The sequence below is a fragment of the Daucus carota genome, chromosome 3 (genome assembly GCF_001625215.2).
Source record: "Daucus carota subsp. sativus chromosome 3, DH1 v3.0, whole genome shotgun sequence".
Taxonomy (NCBI): domain Eukaryota; kingdom Viridiplantae; phylum Streptophyta; class Magnoliopsida; order Apiales; family Apiaceae; genus Daucus; species Daucus carota.
The window spans coordinates 53,998,522-54,021,132 of NC_030383.2; the positions used below are offsets into that span (position 1 = coordinate 53,998,522).

The window sequence follows — 22,611 nt, forward strand, 5'->3', positions numbered from 1 at the left end:
AACATGCCTTCAAAATAAGATTTGAATACGTTGTCTTAGTGATATAAGGCATCACTAGGACTCTGTTGGATCAATTTTTTTAATCAAATTTCTTAAATTTTAATTTAGAGCATCATATAAGGCATCTTTGAGACTTTCTCTTATAGAACTACTCTCTCTGCCCTCTGAATTTTATACGTTTATTATTTGACACGCCTTTTAATGCTTCTATAATATATGGTTCTTATAACTTATTTTTAATTTTTTTTTCTGAATAAAAATTTAATAGTTAAATTTTTATTCAAAAAAGAAAAATTATAAAAATAAGTTATAGAATTATACTTTAGACAAGCATTAAAGTGTGTGTCGTTCCTCCTGTGTATACAACTCAGGAGGACGGACGGAGTATTGAAGTTCGTATCACGTTCCTGTCTCTCAAGATATACAACTCAAGAGACTGAGAGACTACCATATAATCCTACGTGAATGTTATTTTTATTCATTGATTAGTGTTTTTTTCCGACTGATCGTTTTATTTAAAACTACCAATTATTTTAAGATAAAGAAAAATTTAAAATATAACAACTTATAATTCTCGTCTAACTTTGTTTTGTTCCCACCAAACGCAACTGTCATTACACTGATTAGTGATTACTGATTGAAAATTCAAAACATGGTTATAAGCGTGGCGTGTTCACGCTGGGGACGATCCCAACATGGGATATTTTAAAGTGAAAGTTGAAGAAAAGTATCGCTTAGTGAAAGAAGACGAAATGAAACAAAAAGTTAAAGTCATCTTCTTTTTTACCTATATATATGTGATTCTATATTTGTAAGGATTTAATACAACCTCTGTTTCAATTCACATGTCCACTTCTAAAAATAAAATTTGTTTCAATTTAATTGTCCACTTCAACTTTTAATATAAAATTATATTTCCAAAATCAATTCTATTTCACATATATGTTATCTATATTTCCTACATCAAGCTTATTCCACATATTAGAGTCATTTAATGTAACTGCTTTACAAAATATTAATTTTCTTAAACTATGCGATTATTTAAAAGTGGACATTTAATTTGAAACGGAAGGAATACTTACTTGGCATTGCCCTCATTGTCCACCTGATTTTCTTCCCTTTCCAAATGAGATAAAATTCAAAATACTTTAAAAAAAGTTGTATTCAGTGAGCTTAAACAATCTAGATACTGTACAATTAAAATTGAGATATCAAAATTTTGATTTAATTAATATTTAAGCTGATATAAGTAATGTATATAAATGTAATATATATATATCTGTGTGTGTATGTATATATATGATTGAGGTTCCAGAGAAAACGTGGGTATCAAGAAAATGGAAAAAACCAGTATAAATTACGTACATTGTATGGTATTCTTTTTTTAATTGCAATCAAAATATATCCAAATAGAAGGACAATCTTGGACAAAATCTTGTGAATATTTGCATATCTTTTATTTATGGTATTTCCAAAATTCAATTTTCTGTATCAATTAATGTGACATACATTTCCAAAAATCAATCAATTAACATTATTTTTGCACATATCTTAATGAATATACTAACATCTTTTTTGAGCAAATGAATATACTAACATCTAATAAAACACTTAGTGGAATCAATTAAATTATAAATTTAGAAAACATAAGCTTTTACTAAACGCCATACTAATAAATACATTAAGATTCTATTATAAATTTTATTAATATTCTACCAAATATCATATGAGTATTATTAAGATTCTACTAAGTAATTCGCTAATGACATTAGATTTCTGCTATTTAATATTCAATATATTTATTATATATTAATTTCTATTATTTGATTCTTTAATTATATATTTAAATTGTAATAAGATTCTACTAACAATATAAAATTATTATAAGTTTCTAAATCATGTGAATGAGTTTATTTTATAGATACATTAAGATTCTAATAAAAACTTTTATAAGATGATTCGTTAGAACAATGGTTAAAGATTCGTTAGGAAAACATGTAGAACACATTAAAAAAAATCTTGTATTATATATAATCAAACTAAAATTTGTAATAAAACTTTTAGTAGAATCTTAGTTTATATATTAAATAAGTTTAATAATAATATTAATAATTAAAATAAATTAAATCACAAAACTAATAAAATTAGCTATAATTTATATTATGTTATATGTTAAACACTTAATAGAATCCTAACATATATAGAAGATTCTCTAAAATATTTTATTATTTTTAGTAATAAATATTTGTATCGTGCAAGATTCTTTTTGAATATTTAATTTTTCTTATACAAATTATTCACCCTATAATATTCTTTTGACTCTTCAAATATTTTCAAATGAATATTATTTTGAAGAATTACAAACTAATTAATGTTAAAGAATTCTAATTCAAAAATTATAATAATATTTAAAAGAACACTTCAAGAAACTTTCAAATGTTAAACGAATACTTAGTTCCCACTAGATTTTTCAAATATTTATTACTAAAAATAATAAAATATTTTAGAGAATCTTCAATAGATATTAATCATAATGTTAAGATTCTATTAAGTATTTGACTTATAACATAATTAATAATGTTAAGATTCTATTACATTAATAATGTTAAGATTCTATTGAGTATTTTACATATAACATAATTTAAATTTTAGCTAATTTTATTAGTTTTATGATTTAATTTAATTTAATTATAAAGTTTATTATTAAACTTAGTTAATAAATAAACTAAGATTCTGCTAAAAGTTTTATTATGAATTTTGATAGTTTGATTATATATAATACAATACTTTTTTTAATGTGTTCTACATGTGTTCCTAACGAATCTCTAACCATTGTTTTAACGAATCTTCTTATAAATTTTTTTTTTGGAATCTTAATGTATTTATAAAATATATTCATTCACATGATTTAGAAACTTATGGTAATTTTATATTGTTAGTATAATGTTATTACAGTTTTAATAATATTGTTAAATATCTCCGATACGAGATTCTCCAATATATTCTATCATTCTGTATCAAGATTTTTTTAAAATATGTATATACAAGATTTTCTGAGATATTTTATTACAAATATTAAATGTTAAATGTAAAATAGTGTTTTTGATGTGAGGTGAAGCTGCGTACATCCGATTTATGTCATTAAGGCCTTTGGTTTTTTACATCGTGTTCCTCAATTTGAAATATTCACTGTCGTGAAAATGTTGGGGTACATATACTTAAACTTCACGATGATCATATATGTATCATATTTACACCATTATGATAAAAAAAATGAACTTGTACACATGACAATATGATAATAATTAGCTACACAAAAATAAAGGTTAAATTGAATTGAAAAAGGAAGGTACATGTTAAGTTAAAAAACTTAAGTAGTTATTAAGATTGGTACGTGCTTATTTTATATAATTACATAATGTCGTGCAACAGTAAAAAATTACATAATCTGAATATCAAAATTTTATTTTCTATGTCATCATTTTGGTATTCACCATTCTGATCAAGGTGGACATGACTTATTTATATTGTGAAACGGTAAAGAATTACATAATATGAATATTAGTTTTTTTTTTGTTCATTTCAAGTAGGAACAATTATATCAGTAAAGTAGCAGAATTGTTAAACACATCATTGTTCTTTTCCGAAAAATTCAACAACCAAAGGCATAGGTTTGTTTATCCTCAAATTAAAAACACAATTATATCTCGTTAAATATACTATTTAGGTGGATATATTTATAAGTTTATTTTAATATAATCATGCGAATTATTTTCAATTAAAGTAAATTCGTATATTTACTCACCCGGTTCAGTGATATAATCTATCAATCATCATCTTGTACAGTGCGGAAGGAGCCTTATGTAACACTTTATACAGCATGTCTGACACATCTGTGTAATCCATATGTGTCACATGTTCAAAATTTTTGCATCAATTTCAGAAATATGATTGCTTTAGTGTGACACGGTTTAAATACCCTCGCATGCTCATAAACACATATGTGAAAGTACTATTGACTCTGAGTTTCCATATACACTAGAGTCATACATATATACAGCATAAATTAATGATTCAATACTCCATCTCTTCTATCCATCTCCATCTCTATCCCTTTTCTTCCCATCTCAATTCTCTCTCTAATGCTAATCTCAATTCCTAGTCACAATTTTTTCATACACAAAACACCGTTTTTCTTGTTTTTAATTTTCAATTGATAAATTTCTTCTTTGTTTGTTTCTTATTCAAAAAAATCGAGTTTTGTGGAATAAAACTTGAAAAGCCCATTTGGGTTTTTCCTGTTTCCTTCTGTTTTTGTGTAATTGAGTGAGTTGTTTCGTGCACACTTAATTCCCCCAGGTCGACATCAGTGTAGGTCTTGTGTTCATCGCTGCTGTAGCTAAAGACGGGGAGGTGTTTGAAGCGGCCACCATAATTCACTTTCACTGTATATAGCTTCTTCTTGTAGAAATTAGATATAGCTTCTTCTTGTAGAAATTAGATAGGAGAACTCTTTAATTAAACCCTAATATTGAAAAGGAATCAATTTAATTGAACCATAATCTTGAAAAAAAAATGATTTAATTGAACCCTAATCGAATATATTGAAAGTCAACTAAATCGATTACTTATTGTGACTCGCTGGAAGATCTTGTTTTTTCGGCCCTTGTCGCCGCGTCTTCATTTTCACAGCGTCACCGGTGTTGCTCACTGAATCACCCTATGGTGTTAATTGATTCTACTAAAATGATCTATCATTTATATAGGTGCATAGGTTCGGGTTGGGTTATATTGATGGATCGGGTTTTAAACACTGGATTATATCGGTGGATCGGGTTAGGATTATTGGTATTTCGGGTCATTTTTAACAGTTGGCAGTACAAGTGGCACAAATAAACGGGGCTCCACTACAAGTCAACCCTACTTAACAGACATGCAAATAAAATTATGTGTAGTCACTCGAATTCAAGTTACAATGACTTGTCTTAGACGAACACAAGCTTTTTCAGTTCAGTGACCCACTTGCAAGTTAGCTACGAGTTCAATTATATTTAAGCCATTTAACCCCAGCAAGATTTCATGCATGAAAAAAACAATTCATTGAATACACTCCTCAGTATAAAATGTTAGGTCGTAAATTAACACTATTTAACTGTATAAAGTGAACACAATCAAGACAGTAATCGAACACAAAAGAATGACTTAAACTCGGCTTTTAGTGATTTATATTCTTATCACTAAGAGCTGCTAGGCTACAAGATAAATATCCTCGTACTTCAACTCATCTAGAGTAAACCCTAAGCTGTGTTTATATACATAGTTACATGATAAATTCTGATTGATTTAATAATAATCTGCTTCCTAAAATATATCAATCAGCAACTATCTTCTGCTGTCCTGAGCTGTTCAATCTCCTTGAAATTTATCCTCCTTGATTAATCTAGATCCGCTCCTAGAAATCAGGCGCCTTTATTCTCTTATCAGCATAAACTCTGATATCGTCTGCAGGCCGTAAACTCAGATTTCCAGATAAACTCTGATATGCATTTCTGAAACTAAACAAGTTAATTAGCCAGGACATATCATATATGTAACATAAAAATATATTATTAAATGAATTATTCGAATTTGTATTTGAATATTATTATTTAGATATTTCTGAATACGAAATTTCAAAGTGGGATACCATTTCACGAAAAACCTCAGAATTTGACCGAATTAGAAGTATGTTTGGCTGAACTTATGACTTATGACTTAGTGTGACTTATGACTTAGCGTGAATTATGTGATAAGATGGGAGGTTAACGTATCTGTTTGGAAAATTTTGATATAATAATAAAAAATAAAAGTGAGTTATAAGTAACTTATGTCTTACGATTAATTTTTTATCATATTAGCTCTTAAGTCATTTAATGCGCAAACGTAGAGTTTAACTCCAACAACTCTCTTCAAGTTTGATCCTATTTATTTTTATCCATTTCTTATTCTAATTGTTGTATTGTTAAGTGGGTGTCAGTCCAAGTCCCACATCAGAAAGATACATACGAACCTATATATCTTTAGGATGATAAAAAATACTTTTTTATATTTTAGGATGGTGCCAAAAGATGGCAACTTTGCTTGGCACTTCCTCCACTGCAATGGAGACCCAACAAGAGTGTCATGCCACATGGCACTTTAGCATATATTTAATATCAGATGCATACCAAATAATTAGTAATTTGGTATACATTTCAAATTTATTTTTTTATTTTAAAACGTGAGATGTTGCAAACACCTTTTTATAGATTCAATATCCTTGTTAAAATTCATATATTTGATCGGTGTTTTTCACTTTTGTTTGGGTCTCATTCTAACACCATTTATAAAATCCTAAATTTAAATGAATACCTGAATCAACAACTTATCACATGTCGGAATTATTAATTCATGTGCACGGAAAGTTAAAAAAATTATTCTAAACGATGTGATGTTCCTCATTTTTATCGTAATGTAGTTATAATCTCATGATATATACTATACCGGTAAACGGATCGGATTTGGATCGGATCTAGCTAAATTCATATTCTAATTCATTTAATTTTATCGGATCGGATCAGGATTCAGATATTTTACAAGTGAATCTATATTCGGTCCATTCGGATCGTGGATAATCGGATCGGAGATTCGATCTACTAAAAATTACGAAATATTTTTTTTCACCGTGGACAATGTTTTAACCTTTCATATAGAAAAAAAGTGATATTTTATAATTATATTAATTTATGAATTTTGACGTACCAAGCACAAAAAAACTAATAAAGCAGTAAAGTAAAGTCTGCAGCTTCATGTTATTAATAAAAGTGCAACTGAAAAATTTATTGGTTTTTGCTATAAAACCTTCGACATAGAATGTATCAAGTAAATAGAAAAATAATAAGACTTAATTACCGAAAAAACTATTAAACTTTTGTGATTTTTTCATTTTAACCATAAATCTAATTTTGTTGCAGAAAAATGCAACTAACTAATAGAAAACGTATTTGAGAGAACCCAAATTTAAAATATTTCTAACCATGGCTAAATGGATGTCAGTACTAAAATATCATTTTTTTTTATAATTTTCTTTTAAATGTTTATATAATCCATTATACACACACACACACACACACACACTTAACAATCAGTTTTTATTTGAATTATTAGGGTTTGTCATAATATAATTTTAAATTATTGTCGGATAAATAATTAATTTAATTTAGTTTACATTTTATTTTGATTAGTAAGAATTTAATCTTATTTTAAAAATTACACACACACACACACATTAATATTGTTGAAGAATTATATTTATTATCGAAAATTATAGCATATAAATTGTTTGTTTTTTTAAATGAATATTAGTTCAATAAAGTTTTATTTTCCAAACAATTACTAACAAAATGCATAAAGAATAATTATAATAATTATTAAAAATCATCTAAAAACCATGCAGAAGTTCAAAATATCAATATATATTATATGTGCTTGTGTAAATTGTATCAAACAAAACACATTTATCATATCCATGCTGCAGTAATATATCGACAAAATTAGTAGCAACGATTAAAAGAGCGATCAAGAGTTCGAATAAATGTATAAATTTGATACAAATATCATACATCACATGAAAAATTATTAATACAATAATATACAATCATATACAAGTACCCAATAGACTAGTGGTGTTTCATAAGAATCATGCTAACATTGTCCTCTGCCTTCAAATATAAAATTTATGATTCGCTCTATATTTGTGTAAAATATGAATTAGAATTTTGACCTTTTAACTAGATAGTAAAAAATTAATAATTCATATACTAATTAATTTATAACTTGACAATATATGTGGCATACATCTCAATATTAACTTAATTATGGTTATGGATTAATAAGATTGGATTTTTCAAATATAATTTTTAAAGTTACTAACATCCCGCAATAAATATATTATTATGGTTACATTGAAAAAAACATGATAGTTGTATGGTATTCTTAGTAATCAAGTCAAATAATAAATAAGTCACTTAATATCTTTGGAGGAAGCTAATTATGGCATGTTCCTCTATTAATAAGGATTAAAATCAATAAATATGTGTTAAATACAAAACCATGTGATTGAGGAGGTGTTAAGTGGAAGAAAATATGTGTTAAATACAAAACCATGTGATTGAGGAGGTGTTAAGTGGAAGAGTTTAGCTCCCCTGTGTTTATACTCACTCTACACAAAAAAGTGTGATTATTAGATTAACCAGCTAATAAGAGTGAGAGTCAGGTCAATACTTGGGAGCGGCCGATCGGTTATAAGAAAATATGATTTAAGATTTTATCTTGTATTTTTAAATAATTTTATATTGTATGTATTATATTAATATAATATAATATGAAATATATAATATAGTTAAGCATGGATCGAATCGGATCGTTAACAGATCGGATTGGACCATATCCATATCCATTTTTTATCGGACCGAATTATTATCAGATCGGATTATTAACGGATCATATTTTTTTTAATAGGTATCAATATCCATTCACAACCTAATATATACAATGGATCGCCAATCTTTTACCAAAACACGATTCGGCCTGTACTTATATCTTTTAACTGGTCACCATTTTTTGCGTCATCTTTTTTCTTGAGGGATCCATTTAACACATTAAACATTAAAGGAAACTGCGATTCATAAAACCTGCGGTTTCTACTTTTCTGGTGGAATCAAAATGTTTAAAAAAAGGCAAAACAACATGCTATCAACTTACACGTTACAAATTTGACTCAGATTCCACGTTCTTTCAATTCCACAGCCTTTTTAGTTAATTTGGTTATGAGTGTGACTTGTGAGTTGTCTCTGTGACCCAGAATCAATTACTCGGCCCTCCTCGCTTTGTTAAATACATGCAGTATAAATTTTTAATATTATGTGGATTCTCATGCAACTTCTTGGCCACAAGCTTTGCTTTAACAAAGACACTCCAGTCTGCAGCCACACAATCACTGCATAGTAAATAAATGTAGGGATACTCCACTTTGGATTGATGGAGTTAAAAGAAAGAATATTCATCTACGGTTTCTTAAAATTTTAATGCAGCTAGATTACAAAATTATGCTGTAGTGTAACTTTAATGTCTCCACTGATAGCCTGATAGGGTGGGAGAAATCAGGAGAAACAGATCAGTTTTGAGTTTTCGACTGATATGGTGAAATAATATTAGAAAGAAAAATTCGATCTCAATTATATAAAAGTTGTAATGTATTTTTAATACTTACATATGCAAACATTGTCATACTCATAGTTTTAAATATCATCGATATATTAAAAAACCGTGTATTAATTTTAATAAAATATTTTATTTATTTATTTATTTGTCATAAGACGGTTGTATTACACAAAAATTGAAAATTACAATATCCAGATGGACAGAATTTCCTTCATTTAAGAAGGTATATCATCTAACCGAAAGTATGTAAATACTTAGGATGTTTAGACAATATAGCTTTTCAAGTTAGAAGAGATAACCCACAAATATTTTATTGATTTAGTACTGATGTGATTATCAATTTTTTCCAATGAATCTTTAATAAATTCTGAATAGATAGATTAATTGATTAATTCACTCTTTTTCAACAATGAGGATTGAGGATCTTGCTTAATAAAGAACTAAATGCATTAAAGAAAAGGGATTATTTTGATGACAAATAAGTAAAGTGACCCGAGTGTGATCACCTTGCTTTATTAGCACCACAAATTTATTATAGATCTTGGTTTTAAAGCACTTCAACATATTTAATCGCACTACTGATCATTCATAAACTCCACTAATCATAACTGTTAGTAATTACTTAAATCTGCTGGTCTTTTAAACACGAGCTCCTATTGTCTTTACACAAATTAGTGAATTTATTCACCCATTTCATTAATAATTGTACCCAATAAATAACAAGTTCAGCTAAGGAAGAAACAAGTACATTCGAAAATGAGAGGTCGATAAAGACGATGTAACCTGTACTCCCTCCGTCCCGGTCATTTCTATACAGTTTCCTCTTTGGGACGTCCCATCATTTCTATACATTCCCAAAATAGCAAATTTTAATAATGTAAAACACTATTACACCAACTACTTTCTTCCACTATCTTCATTTTATAATAATATAAACACTATTACACCCACTATTTTCCCCCACTATCACACATCTATAATTAAATATAAATGGATCCCGCCACTTTACTCACTCTTCATCTAAATGCACTCATTTTTTACACTTTTTCTTGGTCTCCGTGTCCACATTAAATGTATACTGCCTATTGGGACGGAGGGAGTATTGAATCCACGTTTGGCTGTCCTTGATTCACAACGCCTTGTCTCATCAGCATCCGCATCTGCATCTACACTTAATTAATGTAGAATAAAGCAAATAGTACAAAAATAGCAGCAGCACACATGTGACAATAAGTCGCAGCTGATTAGTTGTGTCACACAGAAGTGGCGAACAAAATAATATACAAGAAAGTCGATTTTGGAATTAATTTTGTGCGGTTCAACCACATTCGGTTTCTTTCTCTACTGCCTTTTAATTTTATGCGATGTTTGACAAAGTGCCTGCTTTTTTAAGCTTCTTTTCTGAGTTTGTGCTTTTACATGCCACGCTCACGCATACGTGTATTTCACCATGCATGGTTTTGGAAACTAATTTAAGTCTGGTCATTTTGAGATGTTGAAATTTAGTGAGGGCTAATCATGCCTACTTTTGAATGATTGTGTTTTAATCTCTGCTGTTTTCTTATAGTTAATACGGATGTAAAGATAATATATGAAAGTTTTATTTGGTTCGGACTAGCGATCCCACTCGAATAAAATTTGTGTAATTTTATAAAATATAAAACATATGAATTCTCAAAAAAAAATGAATAATGTAAATATTTTATAACAAAAATTTCAAATCATTATCAACAAAATTTGACATTAATTAAAGATGAAATGAAGCATAACAAGTCTATACTTTAACAAAGAAAACAAAACTCTTAAACCAAAATTCTTAGAACTCCAACCCCCCAAACAACCAAACTTTTTTATCTATTTTATTTAATTTATTTTTTTCAATAATTTTTGTCTTCAAGAAATGATTTCTATCCTTTTGATTCTATCCTTTTGCTCATGTTTTTTTCTAGATCTACGTTATCAAAACTTTGGGCTTTTTTTTATTCAAGCAGAGCTAATCGGATTCAAGAGTTTATCGTTTATCTAGTGGTTCTTTTCTCTCATCGCTGAGAGGTTTGTTTTAGTTTTTTGATTGTAAGCGGAAGTTTTGATAGGTAGGTGATGAAATTTTATATGAAATCACAGTTTTGGTCGATGACACAAACGATAAATCCATCGGGCATCACAGTTTTGGTCGATGACACAAACGATAAATCCATCGGGGCATGATGAATACCATACAAATAATTCATCGAGAATGCATGAAGTGGGTAATTTTATTTATACATATATTATTTTTAGAATATCGTTTAACTGTCTTTTCACGAGACCATGAGATTATAATTTATTTTTTGTTCGACTCTCTGATTAGTGTAGATGTTTTTTTTTTTGGTCAGGTTCTACATACTCGTAGATGAGTTGTATCTCGAGATACAATAGCCGCTACAAGGGATTTCAATCATCCAAAAAAGATTATCATTTAACCGAAAGATATGCAAGATATCTCCGAACGTTTAGATAATAATACTTTAATGTATGACTTTTTTATTATTATATTAACACCTTTGTTTAAATAAAAGAAGTGTCTACTTTACTTGTGAGTAGAGCACAAATGTATGGTTATTATATATAAATGGTAGATACTGACTTGGTTATAACGAGTAAAATTATAAATTATATTATACAAATTGGGATTGGTCAAATAAAAGATACGTCTGGGTTGTTGACAGTCTGAGTGTAAACGTATGTGAATATTACAATACTATGATATTAGTATAAATATAACTTGTAAGATTATAAATTATATTTTATAAATGAGAACCGGTTATATTAAAAATTATAAGGAAATGCTTGTGGGCAACTTGATTTTCTCTTAAATTGATTCAAATTCACTTGACTCAAATTGTTTGTGAACACATTTGTATTCAGCTTGTTTATTAATGCGCAAATCTTTAAACTAACTTTTTGTTCTATTGAAGAACTCAGATCAAATCAGTATATTTAAGAACATATTTGAACTCGAAAACTCGGTATTTGTTCGTCTGACCGTACTTTTCTTTGTACCCCTCCATCCCAATGAATTATATAAATTGGGATTGGATACAGAGACCAAGAAAAATGGTAAGAAATGAGTAAAATTAAATGGAAAGTGGGTAAAGTGATAGAACCGTATATTTTTTAATAATAGATTTGAGTTAGTGGAAGAAAGTAGTAGGTGTAATCGTGTTTTTATTATTATAGAATAGTAATAGTGAGAGAATGTAGTAGGTGTATTAGTATTTTATATTATAAAAAGTTGCTATTTTAGAAATGTAGAGAAATGATTGGACATCCCACAAAGGAAACTGTATAGAATTGATTGGGACAGAGGGACACACATTCTAATGCTTCTAGAAAACATAGTTTCGTAACTTACTTTTTTATTTTTTTTATTTTGAATAAAAATTTGATGTTTGAATTTTTATACACGAAAAAAAAAATATCAAAAATAAGTTACGGATCTCTATTTTATAAAAGTCTTAAAATACGTGTCGAGCAGTGAAAAAAACTGTAAAAAAAAATAAGTGGGAGTATAAATTAGGAGGGAATTGTTTGATATTTATACATGTACTAGCTTTATGCCCGTGCTTCGCACACGAAATTTTTTTATGCTCTATTCAGTTTAATTTTAATCAATTGTCGACGATGACAAAAAATTATATTAGTGAGAGATATCACAGTCATAAATTATTTCTCGTAATAATCTGTAAATAATTAATTATTAGGCATCACACATATAACTCAAAGTAGTGTGGACTTCACATATCAATTCAAATAAAATAAAATAATGTCTAACAAATCAGCTGCAAACTTTGTCGAAAACACGTAGAAATAAAAATTAACAAAACTTTTACCATCACACTACGACAATCATTTTCCGAAAACAATCATGGACCTATTCAAATGAAAAAAATAGACAAATAATCAAAAAAAAATCCTTCATAGGTTCTACCCCTCAAAATGGAGAATTGTGATGTTGTTAGGTGCCATCTTCCTCCTTAGATTTCTTGGAAGAATAAAGTGTTATAGTCACCATAGAATTACGTCAAGAAACGTAATCATGCAAAATTTAAAAAAAAATCAAAAAATAATTTAATCATTTTAATTTTTTTGGTGCACAATTCGTGAAATCTGTGGACTTTTCCACTACCATCTCAAAAAACCAAACTCTGCCCATCAAACATGTACCATAAATTTTGTAGACTGGTACGAATAAAAAAAATGAAGAATTAAAAAATATAACATACAATGTCTAGTATTTTCTTTATGCTCTTTATTTTCATGACATGTTTGTTTTTTTATTTATGTTTTTTATATAAAATAAGTTGTAAGTATTTTAAATAAAAAATATATTTATTTACATATTATAGATATAAATTTTAAAAACAGAAACTAAAATTATATAAAATACGGAACATAAATTTTTCCCAAATATAAATAAATAATTTATTTATTAGTTAAATATATCATAAGTGATTTCTCACCATCTTGTTAGCAACATCTCGCATATCCTATACAACGCGATTCAATTTTAATTAAGCTATTTTTTTATTGAAATAATATATAATCTATGTTTTAACTAATGAATGTGTGTATCAAAGTTGAGAATTTTTCATTTTCTAAGACCTACATGCTTCATCAAAATTCCAGAACGTCAATAGAGTTGAAGTATTATCAAAAATAACTTAAGTATCACATTTTTTAGCTCTTATATGAAAATAAAATAATGAATCTACAAATTAATAATTATTATGAAAAATAATTTTAATATTTGGCTATCTTATATATGTTCAAGTATTAAATTATAACTTATACTCGATATTAAAAATTTAAATAATCACACATTATTGATATTATTTTGGTAAAATATATTGGATTGAAAATACTAAGTAGAGAAACATAGTAAAGTCATAATAATTCTCAAACTTTATCATCAAAATATCATATAAAATTATGTTACTTATATTTTCAAATATTAAAGGCACTTCAATATTAAAAATGTATTGTATTCAAAATTATTGAATAACTTAATGCAATAAATTACAAATTTTTCCTTTAATTGATAATAATTCAATTATATTTATAAATTTAAAATTATTTATTTTCATTATATGAAAAATATAATTCAATTATATTTATGATGAATAGAACTAACAAATCGTGCATTAAGAAAACGTGAACATGAAAATATCAATCTACAAATAGTATTATCTGTTGCAGGCTGATGCTCGAACTCGGACTACTTCAACATCAACGAAAAGAACAGAGCTTATACTCATCTGAATACTTTAAAATTCTTTCCTTTAAAAACCTTATGGACTATATTATAAAAATGGGTCGGTCTGGATATATCATTCAACAGAAAACCTGCTCCCATCAATGATATTGATAACCTATAAAACTGTCATGGCTACGGCTATATATCCATACAGCCTGCGAAAAAGCCGTTAGCACCCCTGTACAATGATGCCGTAAGTATGCCACGCACCAACTTGAAAATCCTAGGACCAGAGCAACAAAAGAAGCTACTATGGGTGATAGCAAGTACGTTCCAATATGTCTTACAACCCTCCATACCTTATGCCCTACGGCGTACTACCCTGCATGGTTTCCCTCCCTGTAGCAGACCTCCCTACAGTTCCTCCCGGAAGCTCACTCCTCTCAACTCCAGCCGTAACCCCATATCCCTACGGCAGCCACGTCACTCCCTCATCACCTCTTCGTCACCTGCTTCCACTTAGTCATCCCAGATTTTCCGGAATGCTTGCCACCTGTAATCCTAGTCTTCCCTCATCACCTACTCTACATCTACAAACATAAACACTTGTCACTTGCCCCTGAAAAGAGGGAGATGACTCATCTCCATCATATTATAAAAGGAAAAAGCAAGAGCAAGATAAGGAGAGGTAAAAAAAAACACAAGAGAAAGGACTCTTCCGGTGATGGCCATGATACACTACGGGATCTTAAGGAAGTTTTCACCAACCATCAGATATAAAATAAACTGAATTAAATACAATGAACATGTGTTTTAGGGATGGATGGATAGACTACAAAAGTGACTGGGAATGGTGAGAAATAGCATAAAATTTTATTACCAAGTTAGATCCATGCTGCAAGAAAGTGCAGAAGCAAGTCTCGTCGGATTGTGACCAAAGCTGTAAGCGTACTTCAAGTCACCAAGAAATGTGGCAAGCCTTCTATCTTTGCAGGAAATGTGGTAGGACCCCGTCGCCACGCCATTCCTGGGTGCGAGATGATCATGCAGCTGGAATGATCTACCAGAAGAGCATACATCTACAATGGAGCACAAACAAAAATTCCCATTAGAACTCATGTACATTTCATTTGTTAAACGATGAATGAACAATATACATGCTTTACAACCTGATGGAGTATGTTGCTATATGTCTCTACGTGCGTACTTGAGGGAAGGGAATGCTGCTTATTAATTTTACTTGCTCTTTGTTCCAAAATCCTACCCAGAGAGAGGTCTGTTATAGGTATTTCCTGACATAATATTATTGTAGTTTGTATGTCACTGTAATATAAACGCGAACCATGATAACATAATAACAGGCAATGTAGACAAACCTGAAGATTGTAGAGCACGTAGCTTCCACTGCGGAGGAGTCAAAAATGAGCCTTCATCCGTGACTATGCTTTCATATCCTATTCAATACAATGGACAGAGGATCGGGTTACGCAACCATGCACCAATTTGAACATCAACCATAAACATGGAGTTAACAATCTAAAACACCAGATGTTCACGTGACTTGGCGATGACGATAGACCGCTACTGAAAGCATATTGGGAATGAGCTTTATACAGAGAAGGTGTGTTAAGGCTAGACAATCCTGTTATACACGCCGTGCAGATTTCCAAAACACAATAAATTGGCATCACAGTTTAAACGTATATACTCATTAATCAAATACATAACCTGCATGATGCTCCAATGAGACACATCATAGAATGTGAAGCCAAGAAAGATTGATCGTAAAACCTGATGTTCGAATGTTGGAATTCGAGTTTTCTGAAATTGTGCCTCTGATCTGCACGTCACCGTTGCTCAGGCCGACGTTTTTCTGACAACAAAGAACAAACAGATAACATTATTAGAAGATAATGAAGATCGTATGCAGTAGACTAACCATTACTCCCGGAAGGAGACAAAAGACGGAGTGGACGTTGAGATCATCAGTGCGTGAAGGAAGATGACATAAATGTGAACTGTGGAAGGCAAATAACCAACCGGACATGTTGATGAAGAAGCCGGCAAGGACGCCACCGGAAAGTGTTGCAACCAAGGCTACGATTGGAAGGTATCAAATCAAGCCTCCACGAATCAAGGAATTTGAATTTCAAACTGATAGAGAAGATAATAGTGTTGTGCGTGAAAGGTGGCAGTTGGAGAAAAATAAGATGAAAGTTACGTGCTTTTTTAAAACTGTTATAACCCGTATGGTCACGGATAATCCAACCCAAGCACTAAAAAGAACTGAAATAGATATGGGTTCTACCCGTTTGTAGGTGGATGATCCAAGGATAAGTAAAATGTCTAAAATACACATGTAGTCTAACTGTAAGTAAAGCTGTAAAGAGAAGGAAGGGTAAGATCGGTCTTTTGGAAGGGCCGAAAGAAACTCAATGCTAGCATAAATTTAGAATATGTTGATTTGACTAATCTACATGCATGAAGTACGGCCACAAGCAACGTGTGTTATAGGTTTAACAAACAACACAATGTCGGGGCTAACTTGCTTGCGCCAAAATTTGTTTTGTCAGAAAAAGTCAAAATCACAATGGAAAAACCGTAACAGCTCGAGCCTTACAATTCTTATCCACCATTACAGTTCACATTTTTTGACAAACTTTCGGGTTTTGAATAGCAGGTCGATTGCATTTCTTTTTGTGCAAGAACAAAAGCCACTTGTGCACGCATGACATGTTGCTGACACCCGCCTTACTCAAGGATGGCATTCTCTGTCCCAGTCCGACCCAGATCTACAAATTTTTATAGGTACTCCGTTTTACTTACTTTTCAATTAAATTAACTCTTTATTTTTTTCTTAATCTCCATCAAAATCAAACTAGCTCACTCAAATTGAGATGGAGGAAGTATTAGAAGAAAAGAGAAAAATTACTTCATATAATTAAATTTGAAGCGTTTGACTTAATTTAAAACAAGTGCTTAATTTTATAAGGTGAGAACTTATATTAAGTAATTTTTTGAGATAATTGCATATCGCACCCCTTAACTATCGTTCAAAAACGATATTGTACTCATACTTTGAGAAACTCAACTCGCACCCCCTATATTTACATTTCAAGAACGATACGCACCCCCTCCGTTAAATTCCGTTAAAATACTCCCTCCGTCTCAATTTACATGTCTCTTTTGCTTTTCGAGGAGTCAAATTGACTAATTTTTGATCAACTATTAAAAAATATTTATTTATTATTTTAGGAAATAGAAAGTTACAATTAAAATAGACTAGCTTTACTTTTTTGATGATATTTTTGTTTAATTAAGCTATCCCCAATTCAAAATGATTTTACATATCAAATTTTTGTTTAATAAAAATGTATATATTTATAATAAATATCACATAATATTTATTTTTTATATTTAATATAGTGTATATTTTAAGTACTTAATACACATATCACTAAAAATTTAAAATCATTTGATATGTAAAATCATTTTGACTTGGGCATAACTTAATTAAACAAAAATTTAAAAAATATCATCAAAAAGTAAATCTAGTCTATTTTAATATGTAACTTTCTATTTTCTAAAATAATAAATAAATATTTTCAAATATTTGGTCAAAAATTAGTCAATTTGACTCCTCGAAAAGCAAAAGGGACATGTAAATTGAGACAGAGAGTGTATTTTAATGGAAGTTAACGGAATTTAACGGAGGGGGTGCGTATCGTTCTTGAAATGTAAAAATAAGGGGTGCGAGTTGAGTTTCTCAAAATATGGGTATAATATCGTTTTGGGGTGCGATATGCAATTAACTCTATTTTTTTGTGTAGTAATATGTTTTTTGATATTCACAATTTGTTAGGTACAAAAATTATTATAAATTGTTTTTTAAGAATGTCTCTTATTTGCTTGAAGCAAACCAAATAGCCTGAAATCCGACTTTAGGCCCAAAACGGGACTTCGGTTTAAAATCTTCACTTGTCTAAAAACTGGCCAAACAGATCAGACATGAGTTCTAACTTCTAACACCGCAGTAGAGAGCTCTAGGCTTTTTTTTTTTTTTTTTTTTTTGAATAAAGTAGAGAGCTCTAGTTGCATTTACATATGATGAAAAAAAATTCTTAATATTAAGCAAACCATCTTGATATCGTCTCAGGAAGAGTTTTAAAAACCAGCTTCTAACTTATAAGTTTTACTTTATAGATATCGTTTGTAAAAAAGTTTACAAAAAAATTATTATTGTGATGCATCTCCAACCAGATTAATTATACATAATTGATCAAATTAGATATTACGTAAAATTTGTCATACCCGACATTTAATAATAATGATATTGACTTTATTGATTGTCTATATTTTAAAAATGATATATGTACAATACTTTTCAGAGTAACATCTTGTCGGATCTCAAAAGCTCTAAGGAAGAAAATATGTTTATGTTCGAAAAATGTACTTCATATCAACAAACCAAAGAAGGAAAGAATACAAGCAAAACTTACATTAGCGCTACCAGATCAAGCCAAACACAATTGAGAAAAAATATCATACAAAGATGAAAATAGTTATATATAGAAAAAACCCTATGATATAAGAGTTCTTTTATTTGATAAAAGGCTTAAAAGATCCCACAACTTGCTTCACAGTTCTTCCCAAGTTCTTTGCACTATCTGTTATCGAAGTGTAGGAAACAATTCCATCATTTCCAGCAAGCACTCTGTACTTATCCTTCCTTGTAAAGTTCGTACATTCGAACCCTAAGGTTGCAGCCAGGATTCTCTGCACATAATTCGCGACGTCGTGTGGGCTTTTACCCGAAGAGCATGTAGCCTCTGCAGGCAACTGGTTTAGGAACGTGACCTCATAAATCGGCCTAGGGTTCATGAAGAAAAAAATTGGGTCCAATCCTTTCCAACCCCTAGCTGTGGTTGCATGAAAAAATCCTACCCTGTAGTTCATGGCCACAGGGACGATTCGGTCTGTTAATTCGGCAAAAAGTGCACTGAATCTTAGCAAGAAGGGTTCCCTACAAGTTGTTCCTTCGGGGCAAACGACTAGGTCACCGTGTGATAATTCTTGTTTAATTTTTTCGGCATCTACATGGCGAATTCTTGTTAATCGGACGGTTGGAATTGGTGACAAGATTTCAGATAATCTTGAAATGGAGTACGTGACAGCGGGGATTCTACGACGAAGGACAGTGGAGAGGACGACAGGGTCCATTAGGGTTCGGTGAGTGCAGACGAATAGGACACCGGAGTTTGAGCGAGAGGGTGGAGGTGGCGGCTTTCCTTTGACAACAACACTGCCACCGAATAGTTGTGACATGTAGGGAATAGCCCACATTGGCAAAACCATGCCCATGAGGATCCGGATTATTGCAAGCATAATGCCTATTGGAATCCATAAGATGATTAGTAGCGAGGTGAATGGTGTCGGACGCTTCACTAGGCGTCCGTCGTGGAAGATCACGGGTAGTGGTCGGATGTGGTGGTCGTGGATTTGCTTGTTGTCGCGTGTGAATGGCGGATGACATTGTTCCTGCATGCACATTAATCTCATATGAGTCTATCATTGACCCGTATAACTGATCTTATCTTTCAAAAATAAGTCACTTAATTTTAAAAAAAGTACGTAAACGTATTTTAGCTAACCTTGCATATGGATAAAAATTGAGAACCAGGGCTTCCCAGCCCTAGAGAAGGTTGTTGATTCTCAAAATACGTGGAAACAGATTGAGCTATAGAGCCAAGATCATCCTTGACGAACCCCGTGGCGAACCCGAACCTGTTCACCGCAAGATCAGTCCCAATCACTTCATCCGCATACAAATGCTCCTTCAGGAACCTTTCTACCATAACCTTAGGCGTTTTAGTCACAAGAACTCTCTTGTCATACGAGCTAAACACCCTCCAAGCCTCCATATCAAGATCATCCAAGTAAAACTTGGGCAAAACGGCTCTAGCCACCGATTCAATCTCCGATACACGAAGCCCCACCGTGGCCACAAATATCGCTATTTTCAGCCCGTAATCACGCTTCCCGCACACATCTAACAACCAAATAACAGGCCAAAAACATAACAAGATCACAAACCGAATGAGCCCGGAGGCTTCGAACGCGACTAACATGAAGTACGAGAAAGGATCTTTGTCCTTCAAAAGAGTTCCTTCCAACTCCGAAACCACAAGGGATTCATTTAAATTTTTCTCTAGCCTTTTCTCTGTCATTTGATGATCAATTCTTGTATCCTTTTCTTTCAAAGAAACTAGCACTAAGAGTTCAGAATTTTTCGAGTTTTAAGAAATCTAAATTAGCAATGGAAGATGAAGGTAGTATTGACTGTTGTCTCATGAATGAGCAAGGCAGTTAAACAGTTTACAACTACTTCAGTAGACATATTAGGTTTCATATTTATACTATAAATTTCACTTGTGGTCTTTATTCTTGCGAGTAGATGATCTCCATATCTAAAACGGTGGGATTATACGCCACGATAACTCTAGCACGCAAATATTTGATCACCCTACTTTCGTCAAATATGTAGATATCAAAGCGGTCCCACCAAACATTGAAAAATATATTGTACTTTGTGTCGTCTTAAGTGACAATATAAGTACCTGTGTTAGGTTACTTAACAACATTGTCATAAGGAGCCTCGGCATTTCGAGATGATTGATTTGTTCACGTATTAAAAAATGGTGAGGGTTCTTTCTAATTTTGGATTTTCCATCGAATCAAACTAGAAGCTTGCAAGAAAAGAAAAGTTGAGAGTAGGTTAGAAACTTGTGTGGGTGCCTATAGTATATACATTAAAGTGACTCGTTTCCGTTAGTCTGTAGCATTTTTTTTATTTACTTTATAACTTGTACTCCTTTTGGTCTTTCCTTGGCCCAATCTTCTCCTCTCTTCTAGGATATTCTTATTCGATTCGGGAGACACACTTGTCAAGCACAATATGCAGTTATAATCGTCAATTCGAAGAGTTCCTCATTTGTATTCTACGTCACGACTCATGTTTAATAACAGTAAATATTTCACAACAAAATCTTATGTATAAATATTCTATAAGAATTCTGAAGAAAACAAAAAGAAAGTGTATTTATTTTTTTTATGAAGACAATCTTTTTTTTAATCAGGAAAAAAAACAAATATTATTAATAATTCAAATCTTGATCAAGTACATCTTAATTCCTCAAAGAAGGAAGACTTTCGGAACCACTCCTCACGAAGTTTTAGAACTAGCTGTTTTTACTATCAAATGAGTCGCTTAATTCGCTGATCATCTGATCACAAAATACATGTAATGGGACATCAAGTCCTTAAAAAGTTCTAAACAATCTCACAAGATGAATTCAAAGAAAGAGTTGTCTAGTCTTGGTACGAATTGGAAGCCTAACTTAAAATCAAACGAGAACTCTTCAATTTCGGTTGCTCTTCCCTCTTCAAAAACCGAATAAATTTTTTTACCCATTTCGGCTGGTCATTCACAAAAACTATGAAGTTTTTATGCATTTACATGTAACATTAAATAAATGTTCTGGGGCCAGATTTAATGAGTACTGGCAACTAATTGCAGAGTTCTTAACAATACTTAGCATCTAAAGAAGTACTATCTACTAAAATCAATTTCCAATTTTCACCATGATAAATCGTTGAATTATTTGGTACCTCTTTCTTATGATCATAACTTAGGCAGCTAAAAAAATATATACACTCGAATCGTGTCTGCTGTGTTTGTTAATTTCATAGCCGACAGATCACATGCACATCATTCTCTGCAAAACCTTGCAGGTATTTATATATAAGTATAAGTATGATCATGCCATGCATATTCTTCACTGCCAAATTATGCAGGCTTTCTAATTTACTAGTTCATTTATTATATGCACTTTCTGATTGATTTAGGAAAAAGTTGGAAATGAAATGAAGAGAAATAAATAGAATCAAAGAGAAATAAATATTACTCCCTCCATCTTATATTAGACGATCTTTTTGAGAAAAATTTTATCTCAAAATAATTGATACTCTATCTTTTCAATGCACATTTATCAATAATCTTCCATTCTTATCCTTTATTATATATCATTTCTAATGTATATCATCTAGTAGTAGCTAATAATATAGAAAGTCAACAC

At 30.7% G+C, this 22,611-nt stretch overlaps 1 protein-coding gene and 1 long non-coding RNA gene across 5 annotated transcripts; both read right to left on the bottom strand.

The window, feature by feature from the left end:
* Positions 1–14,542: 14,542 nt before the first annotated feature.
* Positions 14,543–16,911, bottom strand: LOC108213619 (uncharacterized). Of its 4 annotated transcripts, XR_010290101.1 has the most exons (6): positions 16,517–16,910; positions 16,268–16,349; positions 15,853–16,118; positions 15,646–15,768; positions 15,357–15,555; positions 14,543–15,066 (listed from the first exon to the last, which is right to left on the bottom strand). It is a non-coding gene; the product is annotated as an uncharacterized LOC108213619 (long non-coding RNA). The 4 variants fall into 4 exon arrangements; XR_001805326.2 differs by having other exon boundaries at positions 15,853–16,349; positions 16,517–16,911; XR_001805327.2 differs by having other exon boundaries at positions 16,268–16,908.
* A 1,998-nt stretch (positions 16,912–18,909) lies between these two features.
* Positions 18,910–20,859, bottom strand: LOC108213362 (glycerol-3-phosphate acyltransferase 5). Its single transcript, XM_017385150.2, has 2 exons — positions 20,128–20,859; positions 18,910–20,014 (listed from the first exon to the last, which is right to left on the bottom strand). The coding sequence occupies exons 1-2, from the start codon at positions 20,701–20,703 to the stop codon at positions 19,076–19,078; spliced, it is 1,515 nt and encodes a 504-aa protein (XP_017240639.1). The 5' UTR covers positions 20,704–20,859; the 3' UTR covers positions 18,910–19,075.
* Between the last annotated feature and the right edge of the window lie 1,752 nt (positions 20,860–22,611).